Raw genomic sequence first — 14,430 nt, 5'->3', positions numbered from 1 at the left:
GATGGCCCCTTCCATCACTTTTATGATGATCAAGAGTAGGCTGATGAGGCAGTAATTGGCTGGGTTAGATTTGTCCTGCTTTTTGTGTGTAGGACATACCTGGGCAATTTTCCTCATAGCCGGGTAGATACCAATGTTGTAGCTGTACAGGAACAGCTTGGCTAAGGGTGCTGCAAGTTCTGGAGCACAAGTCTTCAGTACTATTACTGGAATATTGTCAGGGCCCATAGCCTTTGCAATATCCAGTGTCTTTCAGGCATTTTTTGATATCACGTGGAGTGAATCGAATTCGCTGAAGACTGGCATCTGTGATGCTGGGGACCTCTGGAGGAGGCCAAAATGGGTCATCCATTCAGCACTTCTGGCTGAAGATTGTTGTGAATGCTTCAGCCTTATCTTTTGCACTGATGTGCTGGGCTCTTCCATCATTGAGGATGGGAATCTTTGTGGAGCCTCTTCCAACAGTGAATTGTTTAATTGTCCACCACCGTTCATGGGATGGGACAGGACTCCAGAGCTTAGCTCTGAATCGTTAGTTGTTGAATCACTTAGTCCTGTCTGTCACTTGCTGCTTACGATGTATGGCCCACAAGTAGTCCTGAGTTAAAGCTTCACCAAGTTGACACCTCATATTTAGGTATGCCTGGTGCTGCTCCTGGATGCCCTGCTGCACTTTTCATTGAACCAGAGTTGATCCCCTGGCTTGATGGTAATGGTAGAGTGGGGGATATGCCAGGCATGAGGTTACAGAATGTGGTTGAGTACAATTCTGCTGCTGCTGATGACCCACAGCGCCTCATGGATGCCCAGTCTTGACTTGCTAGATCTGTTCAAAATCTATCCCACTTAGCACGGTGGTAGTGCCACACAACCTGCTGGAGTGTATCCTTATTGTCCACAAGGACAGTGCAGTGGTCACTCCTACCGAGGAGTGTCATGGACAGATGCATCTGCGGCAGGCAGATTGGAGGATGAGGTCAAGTATGTTTTTCCCTCTTTTTGGTTCCCTCACCACTTGCTCCAGGCCCAGTCTAACAGCTATATCCTCTAGGGCTTGGCCAGCTTGGTGAATAGTGATGCTACCGAGCCATTCTTGGCGATGGACATTAAAGTCACCCACCCAGAGTACATTCTGCACCCTTGCCACCCTCAGTGCTTCCTCCAAGTGGTGTTCAACATGGAGGAGCACTGATTCATCAGCTGAGGATGGTGGGAGGCTGTACGTCATAATCAGCAGGAGGGTTTCTTGCCCATGTTTGACCTGATGCCATGAGACTTCATGGGGTCTGGAATCAATGTTGAGGACTCCCAGGCCAGCTCCCTCCCGACTATATTCCACTGTGCTGCCATCTCTGCTGGTTCTGTCTTGCCAATGGGACATACCCAGGGATGGTGATGGTGGTGCCTGGGACATTATCTGTAAGATATGATTCTGTGAATTTGACTATGTCAGGCTGTTGCTTGACTAGTCTATGAGACAGCTCTCCCAATTTTGGCACTAGCCCCCAGATGTTAGTAAGGAGGACCTTGCAATGTCGACAGGGCTGAGTTTGCCGTTGTCATTTCTGGTGCCTAAGTCAATGCTCAGTGGTCTGTCCGGGTTCATTCCTTTCTAAACTTTGTAGCAGTCTGATAAAACTGAGTGGCTTGCCAGACCATTTTAGAGGTCATTTAAGAGTCAACCGCAATGCTGTGGGTCTGGTGTCATATGTAGGCCAGACCAGGAAAGGACGGCAGATTTCCTTCCTTAAAGGACATTAGTGAACTTGATGGGTTTATTTTTCCTCAACTTTTGAATCCAATAAGATAAAACCCTGCATATTGCTCTCTGTGAGGCTGTGATATAATGGTTTTTGTAAAACCTATGAGGAATTATCTTTCTAATTTCATTACCTCACATAAACATTGTTTTCATATTCAAAATATAAATCATACCAATTGGGGTGGCGGAGGGTGGGGCGGGCAGGGGGGTGGGCATTGTGATGTCCAATCATTTGTCTCTGGGCCATATGAATGTGTTCCAAACGTGTTTGGTTGGTGGGAGGAAAGATCATGTGTTGGGGTTGAATCTTCCGGCTGATTTGTCGAAATCTTAAATTGCTGATACAAGCAGATCTTAGTGTTCCACTTGAGGACTTATTCACAAGAGAGGCAACATTACTAAGAACAGCCTTTTCCATGTCTACATGGCTCATCTAAATCAAACAGCACAAACCAGTGTGTAAGACTAAGTACCAATGGATTGAAATGCCTGGACTTTAAGGGCTGGATTTTCAGTGTTCAGAAGCTGCATGTGGTCCTAGGGCTTTAAGATGTACACCCTTAATATAAAAACAGACAATACCCAACGAATGCTGAATAATATCTTCTGTGCCATCTCTTTTTCTCATTAAAAGGTGACAGTTGAACAGGTCCTAGATTGTCCATGTGCAAAAATGGCTTTTCAGCGTGCTTCTTGCAACAATACAGAGATGACTGTACCTCATAAAAGAATAGAGGATGAGTCTGTTATCAAGGTAAGATTTTTCCATCTACTTTCTGAAGCACCTCAGGATTCATGAACACAGTATGATCGCAGTAATTCCTGCCAAGAATGATAACGTATTTTCGTGACGTACATGAAGGATGAATTTAGTGGATATTCCTTGTTATTGAACAGATACAGATTATTGTAAACCCAGCAGATTGATTTAAACTGCACATACCAAAAATACATAACAACGGTTCAATCTTTAACATGCCTTCAAGTTCTCTGGAATCAGTAACACAAGAAATTGTGGATATGCAATAAGCTGTGTGTTCCTCAGTTGAAGAGTTACACAAAATTACCGCTTAAATGAAGACCTTCCCCCCTCATGCTTAAGCTTTCAAAATTGATAACTCAAAAATGAAGGGCTTTTTAAAGTAAATAAGGAGAAACTGTTTCCACTGGTGGGAGGGCTGATAACCAGAGGAGATAGATTTAATATAATTTATAAAAGAACCAAAGGGTAGTTGAAGGGAATTTTTTTTACATGATAAATTGCTATGACTTGGACTACACTGCCTCAAAGGGTGAAGGAAGCAAATTCAATGGTTACTTTCAAAAGGGAATTGGACATATACTTGAAAAGGAAATTTGCAGGCTTAAAGCAGGTGAATGGGATTAATTGGATATCTCTTTCAAAAAACTGTCATAAGCACAGCAGATTGAATGGCCTCCTTCTGTGCTATATAATTCAATGATTCTATGAACCATATGGTACATAAATAACAAGAAAAAGCTCCAGCAATAAGTTCATTCTGACAGTTAAAATCTCCTTTTTGTCTTGCCATGTGCAGGAATAATGTTGGTAGGGATATCGTGTGATCCTGAACTGTACAGGCCATATTTCTCTGTATTTCTCTGTATTTCTCTGTGTTATTTGGGATTTGCTAGTATTGGTGTGAGACTGGCAGCCCCAGTTTGGGCTCCCAGCCTGCTACAGCCACGTTTACATTGCCTGATTGAAACTGCCTGGGAACATCGATGGCCAACTTCGTTTCCACCATTAAAAATGTACAGTTTTGAGTGCGGAGGGGGTGAGTCGGAGGGAGAATTTCTTCCCCGGCCCTACAAGCATTCAAACAGAGATTAGTTAGATTTTAAAAAGTGCCCATAAGGTCAAAAGGTGTGACTGTGCTGTACGTCGAATCTCTCTGTTCATTCAGAACTCCACATCTTTACTGCCAGTTTGGTGTCAATGCAAACCTAAAATTAGTTCAGCATGATGGCAAAAGACTCAATGGCATCATAGGGGAAATCTATTTTACGTAGTGAGTGGCTAGGATCGGGAATGTACAAACTGAGAGCATCAGCTGCTTCATCAATGATCTTCCCTCCATCATAAGGTCAGAAGTGGGGATGTTCGCTGATGATTGCACAATGTTCAGCACCATTCACAGCATCTCAGATACTGAAGCAGTCCATGTCCATATGCAGCAAGACTGGAACAATATTCAGGCTTGGGCTGATAAGTGGTAATCCGTGTTACACGAGTGCCAGGCAAATGATCATCTCCAAAACTGAGAATCTAACCATTTCCCCTTGACATTCAATGGCATTACCATCCATAAATCACTCACTATCAACAGCCTGAGGGTTACCATTGACCAGAAACCGAATTGGACTAGCCATATAAAGATTATGACTAGAAGAGTAGGTCAGAGGCTGGTAGCACCACCTAACTCCCCAAAACCTGTCCACCATCTACAAGGCAGCAGTCAGAAGTGTGACGGACTATTCTCCACTTGCCTGGATAAAGGCAGTTCCAACAACACTCAAGAATTTCAAGACCATCCAAGACAAAGCAGTCCACATGATCAACACCCCTTCCACCACCTTCAACATTCAGTCCCTCCATCACCCTAGTTCAGTGGCAGCAGTACATAGGATGTACAAGATGCACTGCAGCAACTCACCAATGCTCCTTCAACAGCACCTTCCAACCCCACAAGGACAAGGGCAACAGACACATGGGAACATCACCACCTGGAAGTTCCCCTCCAAGCCACACCATCCTGACTTGGAAATATATCGCCATTCCTACACTGTCACTGGGTCAAAATCCTGGAACTCCCTTCCTAACAGCACTGTGACACCACATAGGCTGCAGCGGTTCAAGAAGGCGGCCCTCCACCACCTTCTCAAGAGCAATTAGGGATTGGCAATAAATGTTGGTCTTGCCAGCAACATCCACATCTCGTAAAAGAATTAAAAAAATCAAGTTTGCATCCTAATTCCTAGGATTAATAAGACAGATCAAAATAACTACAATTATATCTCAATTATTTTGTGCTGTCTACCAATAATTATTATTTTGCATTTCCCATAATGTTCCATGCTGTGTCACAGACAGAGAGCTAATTAAACTAATGTTCTATGTCTCACACTTTAATCATTCTGAATTTCATTTCAGTACACACCAAAATATTCATTACATTAATAACATTGAGTGCCACTGATGTTCTAAATGGTTTTTGATTATGGCATCCAAGCTACAGTTAGGCAAAAGGGAAGAACATAGGAACTGGCATAGGCCATTCAGCCCCTCAAGTCTGATCCACCATTAATTTGGATCATGGCTGATCTGTACATCAACTTTTGTCACTGCCTTTGATTCCTTGGTACTCTTACCTAACAGAAGTCTGTCAATCCCAGTCTTGAAAATTTGAATTGACCCAGAATTGACCCTTTTGGGGAAAAAATTTTGATGTATCAACAATAACATATAGTTATATAATGCCTTTAATGTCTTAAAATGTTCCAGTGTACTTCACAGGAGCATTAGAAAACAAGGAATGACACCGAGATACATTGGGAGATATTAGATTAGATGAATAATGTTTAATCAATGTGATAGATTTTAAGGAGTGTCTTAAAGGAGGAACGTGAGATGGAGAGGAGATTTTACAGCGAGAGAGTGTGAGAGAAACAGTGGTGCCATTTACAACGAGAGAATGAGAGAGAAACAGTGTGGCCATTTACAGCGAGAGAGAGTGTGAGAGAAATAGCATTGTCATTTACAGGCATAGAGTATGAGAGAAACAGAGGGGCCATTTACAGGGAGAGAGTGTGAGAGAGACAGCGGAACAATTTTTAGGGTGAGAGTGTGAGAGAAACAACGTGGTCATTTACAGTGAGTGTGAGAGAAACAGTGTGGCCATTTATAGCAAGAGAGTGAGAGAGAAACAGCGAGTCCATTTACAGGGAGAGAGTGTGAAAGAAACAGCGAGTCCATTTACAGGGAGAGAGTGTGAAAGAAACAGCGAGTCCATTTACAGGGAGAGAGTGTGAAAGAAACAGCGAGTCCATTTACAGGGAGAGAGTGTAAAAGAAACAGCATGGTCATTTACAGGTAGAGAGTGTGAAAGAAACAGCATGGTCATTTACAGGGAGAGAGTGTGAGAGAAGTGGAGCCTTTCACAATGAGACAGTGAGAGAAGAATGTGAGAGCATTAAAGAGCGCGAGAGGGAAAAGAGAGTGGTGAGTAGCTGATTGGTGAACATTTCTAGTCATCAAAGTAAAGTAAGGTCTTTAGTTTGTGTTTAGATCTAGAGTAGTTTTTTTTCTCTTTTTCTTAAAGATACTTTGTTAAGTATAAGATTGATACTGGTGTGTATAAAAAGTAATTATAATAAAGTGTACTGAATGGGGATACTAGAATAATTAATTAATAAATTAAATAAAATACGTTAGCGATGGCAGGACAGGTGATGTGTTGCTGCTGCAGCATGTGGGAGCTGCTGGGCACCAAGGTGATCCAGAGCGAAAACATCTGTGCCAAGTGTTTGCAGCTCGAGAAACTTTGGATCCGAGTTAAGGAGCTGGAGTCCGAGCTGCAGACATTGCGCCACATCAGGAAGGGGGATAGTTACCTGGATACTTTGCTCCAGGAAGTGGTCACACCCCTCAGATTAGGTAATTCAAATTTGGTCTGTGATCAGAGACAGGAGGGTGTGACTGCAGATGAAGCAGGCTTGGGGACCCAGGAGGTAATGTTCGAAGAGCCTCGGCCCCTGAAACTGTCCAACAGTTACAAGGTTCTTGTAAGCTGTATGGACAAGAACGCGGACTGCAGGGAAGATGAGTGAACTGACCACAACACCGTGGTACAGGGAGCCATTCAAGTGGGGGAAGGAAATAGGAACATAGTAGTGATAGAGGACAGTATAATTAGAGGGGTAGATACTGTTCTCTGCAGCCATGAGCATGAGTCCCGAAGGCTGCAATGCCTGCCTGGTAAGGACATCTCTTCAGGGCTGGAGAGGAACTTGGAGTGGAAGGGGAAGGATCCAGTTGTCGTCATCCATGTTGGTACCAATGACATGGGTAGGACTAGAAAGGAAGTTCTGCTGAAATAATTTGAACAGTTAGGAGCTAAATTAAAAAGCAGAACCTCCAAGGTAATAAACTCAGGGTTGCTAACTGAGCCACGGGCAAAATGGCATAGGGTAAATAAAGTCAAGGAGTTAAATGCATGGCTCAGGGATTGATGTGGGAGGAATAGGTTTCAGTTCATGGGACACTGGCCCCAGTACTGGGGTAGAAGGGAGCTGTTCCAGGGTGATGGGCTTCACTTGAACTGTGGTAGGACCAGTGACCTGGTGAAATGAATAACTAGGGCTGTAGAGAGGGCTTTAAACTAAATAGAGGAGGGGAGGGTTCTGTAGGCTTACAAAGCAAAAGGACATGGCAGCCTTGCTGGGCAGCCATTTAGGTAATGATACCCAGAGTGTGACAGGAAGGGACAGAATGTACAAACATAAAGAAATAGAAGTAAATAAGGTCAAAAGGGGGAAAAATGCTAAAAAGGCATAATTAATGGCTCTTTACGTAAGTGCACGTAGTATTCAGAGAAAATAAATGAATTAATGGCACAAATAGAGGTTAATGGGCATGATCTTATAGCCATTACACAGACATGGTTACAAGGAGATCAAAACTGGGAACTAAATATTCAGGGGTATGTGACTTTTTGAAATGACAGGCAGGAAGGAAAGGGTAGTGGGGTAGCTTTGTTAGTATGAGATGGAATAAGTACGATAGCAAGAAAGGATCTTGGATCAGAAGATGTAGAATCTATGTGGGTGGAGGTAAGAAATATAATGGGAAGAGGACACTGGAGGGAGTAGTCTGTAGGCTCCCTGGCAGTAGTTATACTGTAAAACAGAGAATAACTCAGGAGATAATGAGGACATATAAAAAAGGCACGACATTAATCATGGGTGACTTTAATCTTCATGTAGATTGGGAAATCAAATTGGCAGAGGTAGACACAAGCAAGCATTCATAGGGCAGAATTTTACGGCCCCATTTCGGCAGGGACGGGGCCGTAAAATGCGGCAAGCCATTATAAATCCCATTGACGACAGCGGGAACGTAAAATCCCACTGTCATAAAATTCTGCCCTTAGAGTGTATTTGGGACAGTTTCTTGGAACAATATGTTGTGAATCCAGCCAGATCAGGCTATTTTGGATCTGGTAATGTGTAATGTGTCAGGCTTAATAAATGATCTCAGAGTAAAGGACCCCCTAGGAAACAGTGACCATAATATGGTAGAATTTAGCATTCAGTTTGAGAGTGAGAAACTTGGGTCGGAAACAACTGTGCTAAACTTTAATAAGGGTAATTACAAAGGAATGAGGGAAGATTTGGCTGGAGTGGACTGGGAAAGGTGTTTAGCAGAAATGACGGTTGATGAACAATGACAGACGTTTAAGAAAATAGTTCATGACTCTCAACAAAGATATATCTCAGTGAGGAAGAATGATTCAAGGAAGCGGATAAACCAACCATGGTTCATCAAGGAAGTTAAGGACAGTATCAAATTGAAAGAAAAAACATACAATATGGCAAAGATTAATGGTAATCAAGAGGATTGGGAAAGTTTTAGAAACCAACAAAAGATGACCAAAAAAAAAATGAAAAGGGAGAAAATAAACTTTGAGGATAAACTAGCAATTAATATAAAAATGAACAGTAAAGTTTCTTTAAATATATAAAAAGGAAGAGTGAGGCCAAAGTGAACATAGGCACCTTAGAGAATGAGGCTTGGGAAATAATAATGGGGAACCAGGAAATGGCAGAGGAGTTGAATAAATACTTTGCTCAGTCTTCATGGTAGAAGATACTAATATCATTCCAAAAATACTTAATAATCAAGGGACAAAAGTACTAGGGAAACTAATGGGGCTATAGGCCAATAAGTCCCCTGGACCTGATAGGTTGCTTCCTAGGATATTAAAGGAAGTAGCTACAGAAATAATGGATGCACTGGTCGTAATCTTCCAAGAATCCTTAGATTCTGGGAAAGTTCCAGAGGATTGGAGAACAGCCAATGTAACACCCTTATTCAAAAAGGGTGGGAGCCAAAAAACAGGCAACTATAGGCCAGTTAGCTTAACACCTGTCATCAGGAAAATATTAGAGTCTATTAAAAAGGATGTAATAGCAGAGGATTTAGAAATACATAATCTAATCAAGCAGAGTCAGCATGGCTTCATGAAGGGGAAATCATGCCTAACAAATTTATTAGAATTCTTCGAGGATGTAACAAGTAGGATAGATAAAGGGGAACCAGTAGATGTAATATATTTGTATTTTCAAAAGGCGTTCGATAAGGTATCGTACATAAGGCTACTTAATAAGATAAGTGCCCCTGGTGTTGGGGTAATATATTAGCATGGATAGAGCATTGGCTAACTAATAGAAGACAGAGTTGGGATAAGGGGGGCATATTCGGGATGGCAACCTGTAACTTGTGGAGTGCCACAGGGATCAGTGCTGGGACCTCAATTATTTACAATATATATTAATGACTTAGATGTGGGAAGTGAATGTACTATCGCCAAGTTTGCAGATGATACAAAAATAGATGGGAAGGCAAGTGGTGAGGATGACACAAGGAGTCTACAGAGCGACAGGTTATGCGAGTGGTCAAAAACTTGGCAGATGGAATTTAGTGTGAGAAAATGTGAGTTGCACTTTAGCAGGAAGAATAGAGGAGCTGAATATTACTTAAATGGAGAAAGGCTGCAGAAAGCTGCAGCACAGAGGGATTTTGGGAGACCTTGCGCATGAATCCCGAAAAGCTAACATACAAGTTCAACAGGTAATTGGGAAGGCAAATGGAATGTTGGCCATAATTTCAAAGGGAATGGAGTATAAAAATAGGAAAATTTTGCTAAAACTATACAAGGCACTAGTTAGGCCATGCCTAGAATACAGTGAACAGTTTTGGTCCCCTTATCTAAGGAAAGATATACTGGCATTGGAGGCAGTCCAAGAAGGTTCCTTAGGTTGATCCTGGGTATAGAGGTATTTTCTTATGAGGAGAGGTTGAGTAGGTTGGGCCTGTACCCATTGGAGTTTAGAAGAATGAGAGGCAACCTTATTGAACCATTTAAGATTCCTAGGGGGTTTGACAGGGTAGATGATGAGAGGTTGCTTCCTCTTGTGAGAGAGTCTAGGATCAGAAGGCATAATGTCAGAGTAAGGGGGCGCCCATTTGAAACAGAGATGAGGAGGTATTTCTTCTCTCAGAAGGTAGTCATTCAGTAGGATTCTTTACCACAGAGGGCTGTAGAGGCTGGGTCGTTAGGTATATTCAAGGCTAAGATAGACAGATTTTTAATCAGAAAGGGAATCAAGGGTTATGGGGAAAAGGCAGGAAAATCGAGTTGAGGATGATCAGATCAGCCATGATCTCATTGAATGGCGGAGCAGACTCGATGGGCCAAATGGCCTACTTCTGCTCCTACATCTTATGGTCTTAAGATCTTATGGAAGAGAGATGTAGGAAGAGTATTCCAAAGCTGATGGCCTGAAGGCATGGCCACCAATGGTGGAGCGAATGAAATCAGGGATGCACAAGGGGCCAGATTTAGAGGAGCGCAGATATCGCAGAGATTTGTGGGGATGAGGGAGATTACAGAGAAAGAGAGGGACAAGGCTACGGAGGGATTTGAAAACAAGGATGGCAATTTTAAAATCAAGATGTTTCCTGAGTCAATGTAAGTCAGTGAGCTCAGAGAGCAGAGAAAACATAGAAAATAGGAGCAACAGTAGGCCACCCAGCCCTACTCTGCCATTCAATATAATCATGGCCGATCTATCTCAACACCATGCTCCCACTCTCTTCCCTTTGAATAATTTAAATTCCACCACTCCTGTTGTGGGATTTGAACCCATGCCCCCAAAGCATGAACCTGGCCTCCTCTGGCCATTGGATTTCTGGGTCCAGTGATATTACCATTGTGTCACCATGTCACTTGCTTGATAAAGCCTTTTTGTGCTGATGGACTAGGTTTTAATAATTTGTGCACTTGGACACCTAAATCCTTTGCACCTCAACAGTTCCTAGTCTCTCATCATGCAGACAATATTGCAACTTGTCTTAATTGGATCCAAATACATTGCAAATTTGGACTCTACACCACCATATTGAATTCCATCTACCACAGTTTTTCCTAATCACTCGAACTCTATATGTGCCAAGAAGGAGGGGCAATGTCTGAGATGGTCAATTTAATAGCTGTAGAGAGTTGTTGACTTGCAATCTTCCCTGTCCTGTCCTGAAACCTCATTATAACAAAACACGGGTCTCAGAACCAGGTTGTCACGGACAAAATGTATCTGCTTTCTCACTGCCCATAATCAGTATGTTTTTTTTATGGAAAGAGGTATGTTTTTTCTTATCTTTGGAGAGTGTATTCCAATTAAATAATTCAGCAGCAGGTTTTCACGAATTTAAAATAAAGAAGGTTATTTATTCTCACACACCTACCCTGAATTAGTGCAATGTCACAATTCAGTCTCAGGCACGCACACACACATACGAAGATTGGACACAGATAAAAATAGTGCTCTTTTACAGGTTCAGACTCTGATTTATGATTTCCAGTCTTCCACATGGCCGGTCTGTGGTTTCCTGAATGGATTCAATGATTTAAAGTTGAAGTGAGGGTCTTGTAAAGCGAAGGGTTCACAGCAGGATGCAAGGTCTGATGTAGTTGAATATCTAGGAGATTGGTTCTCAGGTGAACTTTGAAACTGGAACAGGTTAAGTACTTTGGCTGCTTGATGATTTGCAGCTAGCTTCAGAGCCTGGTTCTCAGACAGGCTGACAATTGATGGTTCTTGAATGGCAAAAATGGCACAGCCTTTCTCGGCAGCTGTTGTCTTGTTGGTGTTCTACTGCACTCTTCCTTGGTCTCTCTGAGTCTTTAGATAAAACTCGTTATCTCAAGTTTTGATCATATGACCAATACTGGCAATTGTCCAACCAGAGTGGTTTGGGAGCCCAAAGCCACATTAGGCGATAGAAGTTGGTCTTTCACACTTAGCTTGTGGATAACTGGTTTCGTCAGGTAAATTGCAAACCTGGAGACAGAGTTCAGGAGTACATTGAGTCTGTGTTTTGGGTAAACTTTGTGAATTCCTCAGAGGGGTGCTATCTGGATATATCCGTTCCAGGGGGAGGCCCCCCTGCCATCACCCCTCACCCTCTGCCACCCAGGGCTATTCAGTTTGGAAATCTTCAGAAGCTTGAAAGTTCGTGTTGAGTAAACAAAGTCACCTGACCCACTTGGCAACCATCTTAACAGTTCATCAATGTCCATTTTAAACAAATAAAAGACAGTTCCAGAAGCTTCCATTCAAGCTCAGTTCATGTGTAAAGTTATGAATATGATATGCCTTTACTGGAAATGACAAGATCTAAGAGCTACTGCCCGAGCTTGGACCTGCACTTCTGTCTAGAAAGACTCAACATAAGGAGAGGAGCTTAGCAAAATTATCCTGAAAGTTCCCAAAATTATGGGGACAGAATTTTTCTTCTTTTAACACGAGAAGAATTTGAAAACGTTTACAGCATTTTAATAGTAGGTTATTCTGACTGTCAGATCCTGCCTAATTTACCAACATGTAGATACATTTCCTAAAGAATTTGACATGAAAATTAATTGAGAATATGCATTTGATGTGTAATTTTAAAATATTTAATTCTGTATATTAAAACTGAAAATCTGACTGAAATGATGAGTAAGAACCAATTAACTATACTTTGCCTCCTTAGATTCCTGATACCACTGAATTGAAGATTTAATTATATCAGAGACTGTGGGATTAGGAATGAGCTGTTATACACTTGATTGAATGCAATAGCCTCTCCCTAGGATATTAGATCCCTCATCACTGACTTAAGACAGACACTTGCTAAATTTAACCTTTTGAAAATTTCCATGGTATTTCAGCATTAAGCCAATGCATGTGATAAGACTCTGAAGTCCTGAAATTGTCAGTCCTGTTCCAGATGTTTTACTGATCTCTGTGCCTGATATATCTCATCTGCATTCTCATCAAAAGGAATTGGTTCATAATACCAATTACAACTTCCCTTTACATAGCACCCTTTAGGGTTTCAGGACATCCCAAATAACCTCAATGTGCACTTTTCTGCATATTTGACTGTTGCAATATTGGGGACATGACAGCTAATTTACTGATACATGCTCTGGTGATTGAAAGGCTGATTCTTGAAATATCTTAATTCCATTCAGTTTCAAAATATCAGATCAAAAAGAGACCAGCTTTCATAGGTTAAATTAAAATGTTTGCATTTAATATATTTCACGTTCCCACATTTATTCCCTGTGTTACAATTTTAACACACCTCTATCATGCCAATCTAGCACTCACTATTTTAACTGTAAAATGTAAGTTGGTATTCATCATTATACTCACATTTCAGTCCTCCAACAACAACTTGCATTTATATATAACCTTTAAAGTAGTAAACCATCACAAGGTGCTTCATGTTCTAAGACGTGTGTAGTTCAGTAGGTCTCACGAAGAGGTTCTGAGTCTTGTATAGTTTAACAGTGAATGTTTATTAACTATTAGTATAAGGCCTAAGCTAGGAGCTGTCTCCATGCTTGCTTCTACACATGTCTCTGTCCAGTACAGGACTGCTTCCCAGACTCAGGTCATGTGTTCCTTTACATCACAGTGTGAGTGGTGCTCTACTCAGTCCCATGCAAACCCTTTCTATGCCAGACCTATATATTACATTTCACAGGGGTATTATCACACATAAGATAAAAGCAAAATACTGCAGATGCTGAAAATCTGAAATAAAAACAGAAAATGCTGGAGAAACTCAGCAGGCCTGGCAGCATCTATGAAGAGAGAAGCAGAGTTAATGTTTCAAGTCCATATGACTCTTCTTTAGGGTCATTATCACACATAATTTGACTCCAAGCCACATAAGGGCAAATGACCCAAAAACTTGGTCAACGTGGTGAGTTTTAAGGAGAATCTAAAGGTGGAGAGAGAGGCAAAGAGGTGAAGGGTTCAGGGAAGCATTTCCAGAATTTGGGACCTTTGCAGCTTAAAGCACAGGCATCAATGGTGGAGCAATTGAAATTGGGGATGTTCAAGGGGTCAGAAATGGAGGAGCACAGATAACCTGGAGGGTTCCAGGAGATTACAGAGGTAGGGAGGGGTGAGACCATCAAAACAAGGATGAGAATTGTCTTAAAATCAAGGCATGATTAAACAGAAACCAATGTAGGTCAGCGAGAACAGGGGTGATGGGTGAATGAGACTTGGTGCAATTTAGGACGCGGGCAAGAGCACTTTAGATGGCTTCTAGTTTATGGAGGTTGGCCAGAAGTGCATTGGGATAATTAACTCTTGAGATAACAAAGGAATGGATGAGTGTTTTAGCAGCAGATGTGTCAGACGATGTTAGGGAGATGGAAATAGACAGTGTTGATGATGGAGCAGATTGGGGTCAGAAGCTCATCAAGGTCAAATATGACACCAAGGTTGCAAACAATGGTTCATACTTAAGGGGAATGGAGTTGGTAGTAGGGAATAGAGCTTATGGCAGGGACAAAAATGGC

General features: G+C 41.9%; 1 protein-coding gene across 1 annotated transcript in view; it reads left to right on the top strand.

The window, feature by feature from the left end:
* The first annotated feature begins 2,435 nt into the window (after nt 1–2,435).
* LOC144687434 (serine/threonine-protein kinase 33-like) overlaps nt 2,436–14,430 on the top strand; it is a 122,472-nt gene continuing 110,477 nt past the window's right edge. Inside the window, exon 1 of the mRNA XM_078553579.1 lies at nt 2,436–2,516. Within this exon, the coding sequence (XP_078409705.1) occupies nt 2,436–2,516 (81 nt within the window). The remainder of the gene's footprint in view (nt 2,517–14,430) is intronic.

Source organism: Cetorhinus maximus, chromosome 12 (genome assembly GCF_964194155.1).
Source record: "Cetorhinus maximus chromosome 12, sCetMax3.hap1.1, whole genome shotgun sequence".
Classification (NCBI taxonomy): Eukaryota; Metazoa; Chordata; class Chondrichthyes; order Lamniformes; family Cetorhinidae; genus Cetorhinus; species Cetorhinus maximus.
This window is presented reverse-complemented; position numbering and strand designations above follow the sequence as displayed.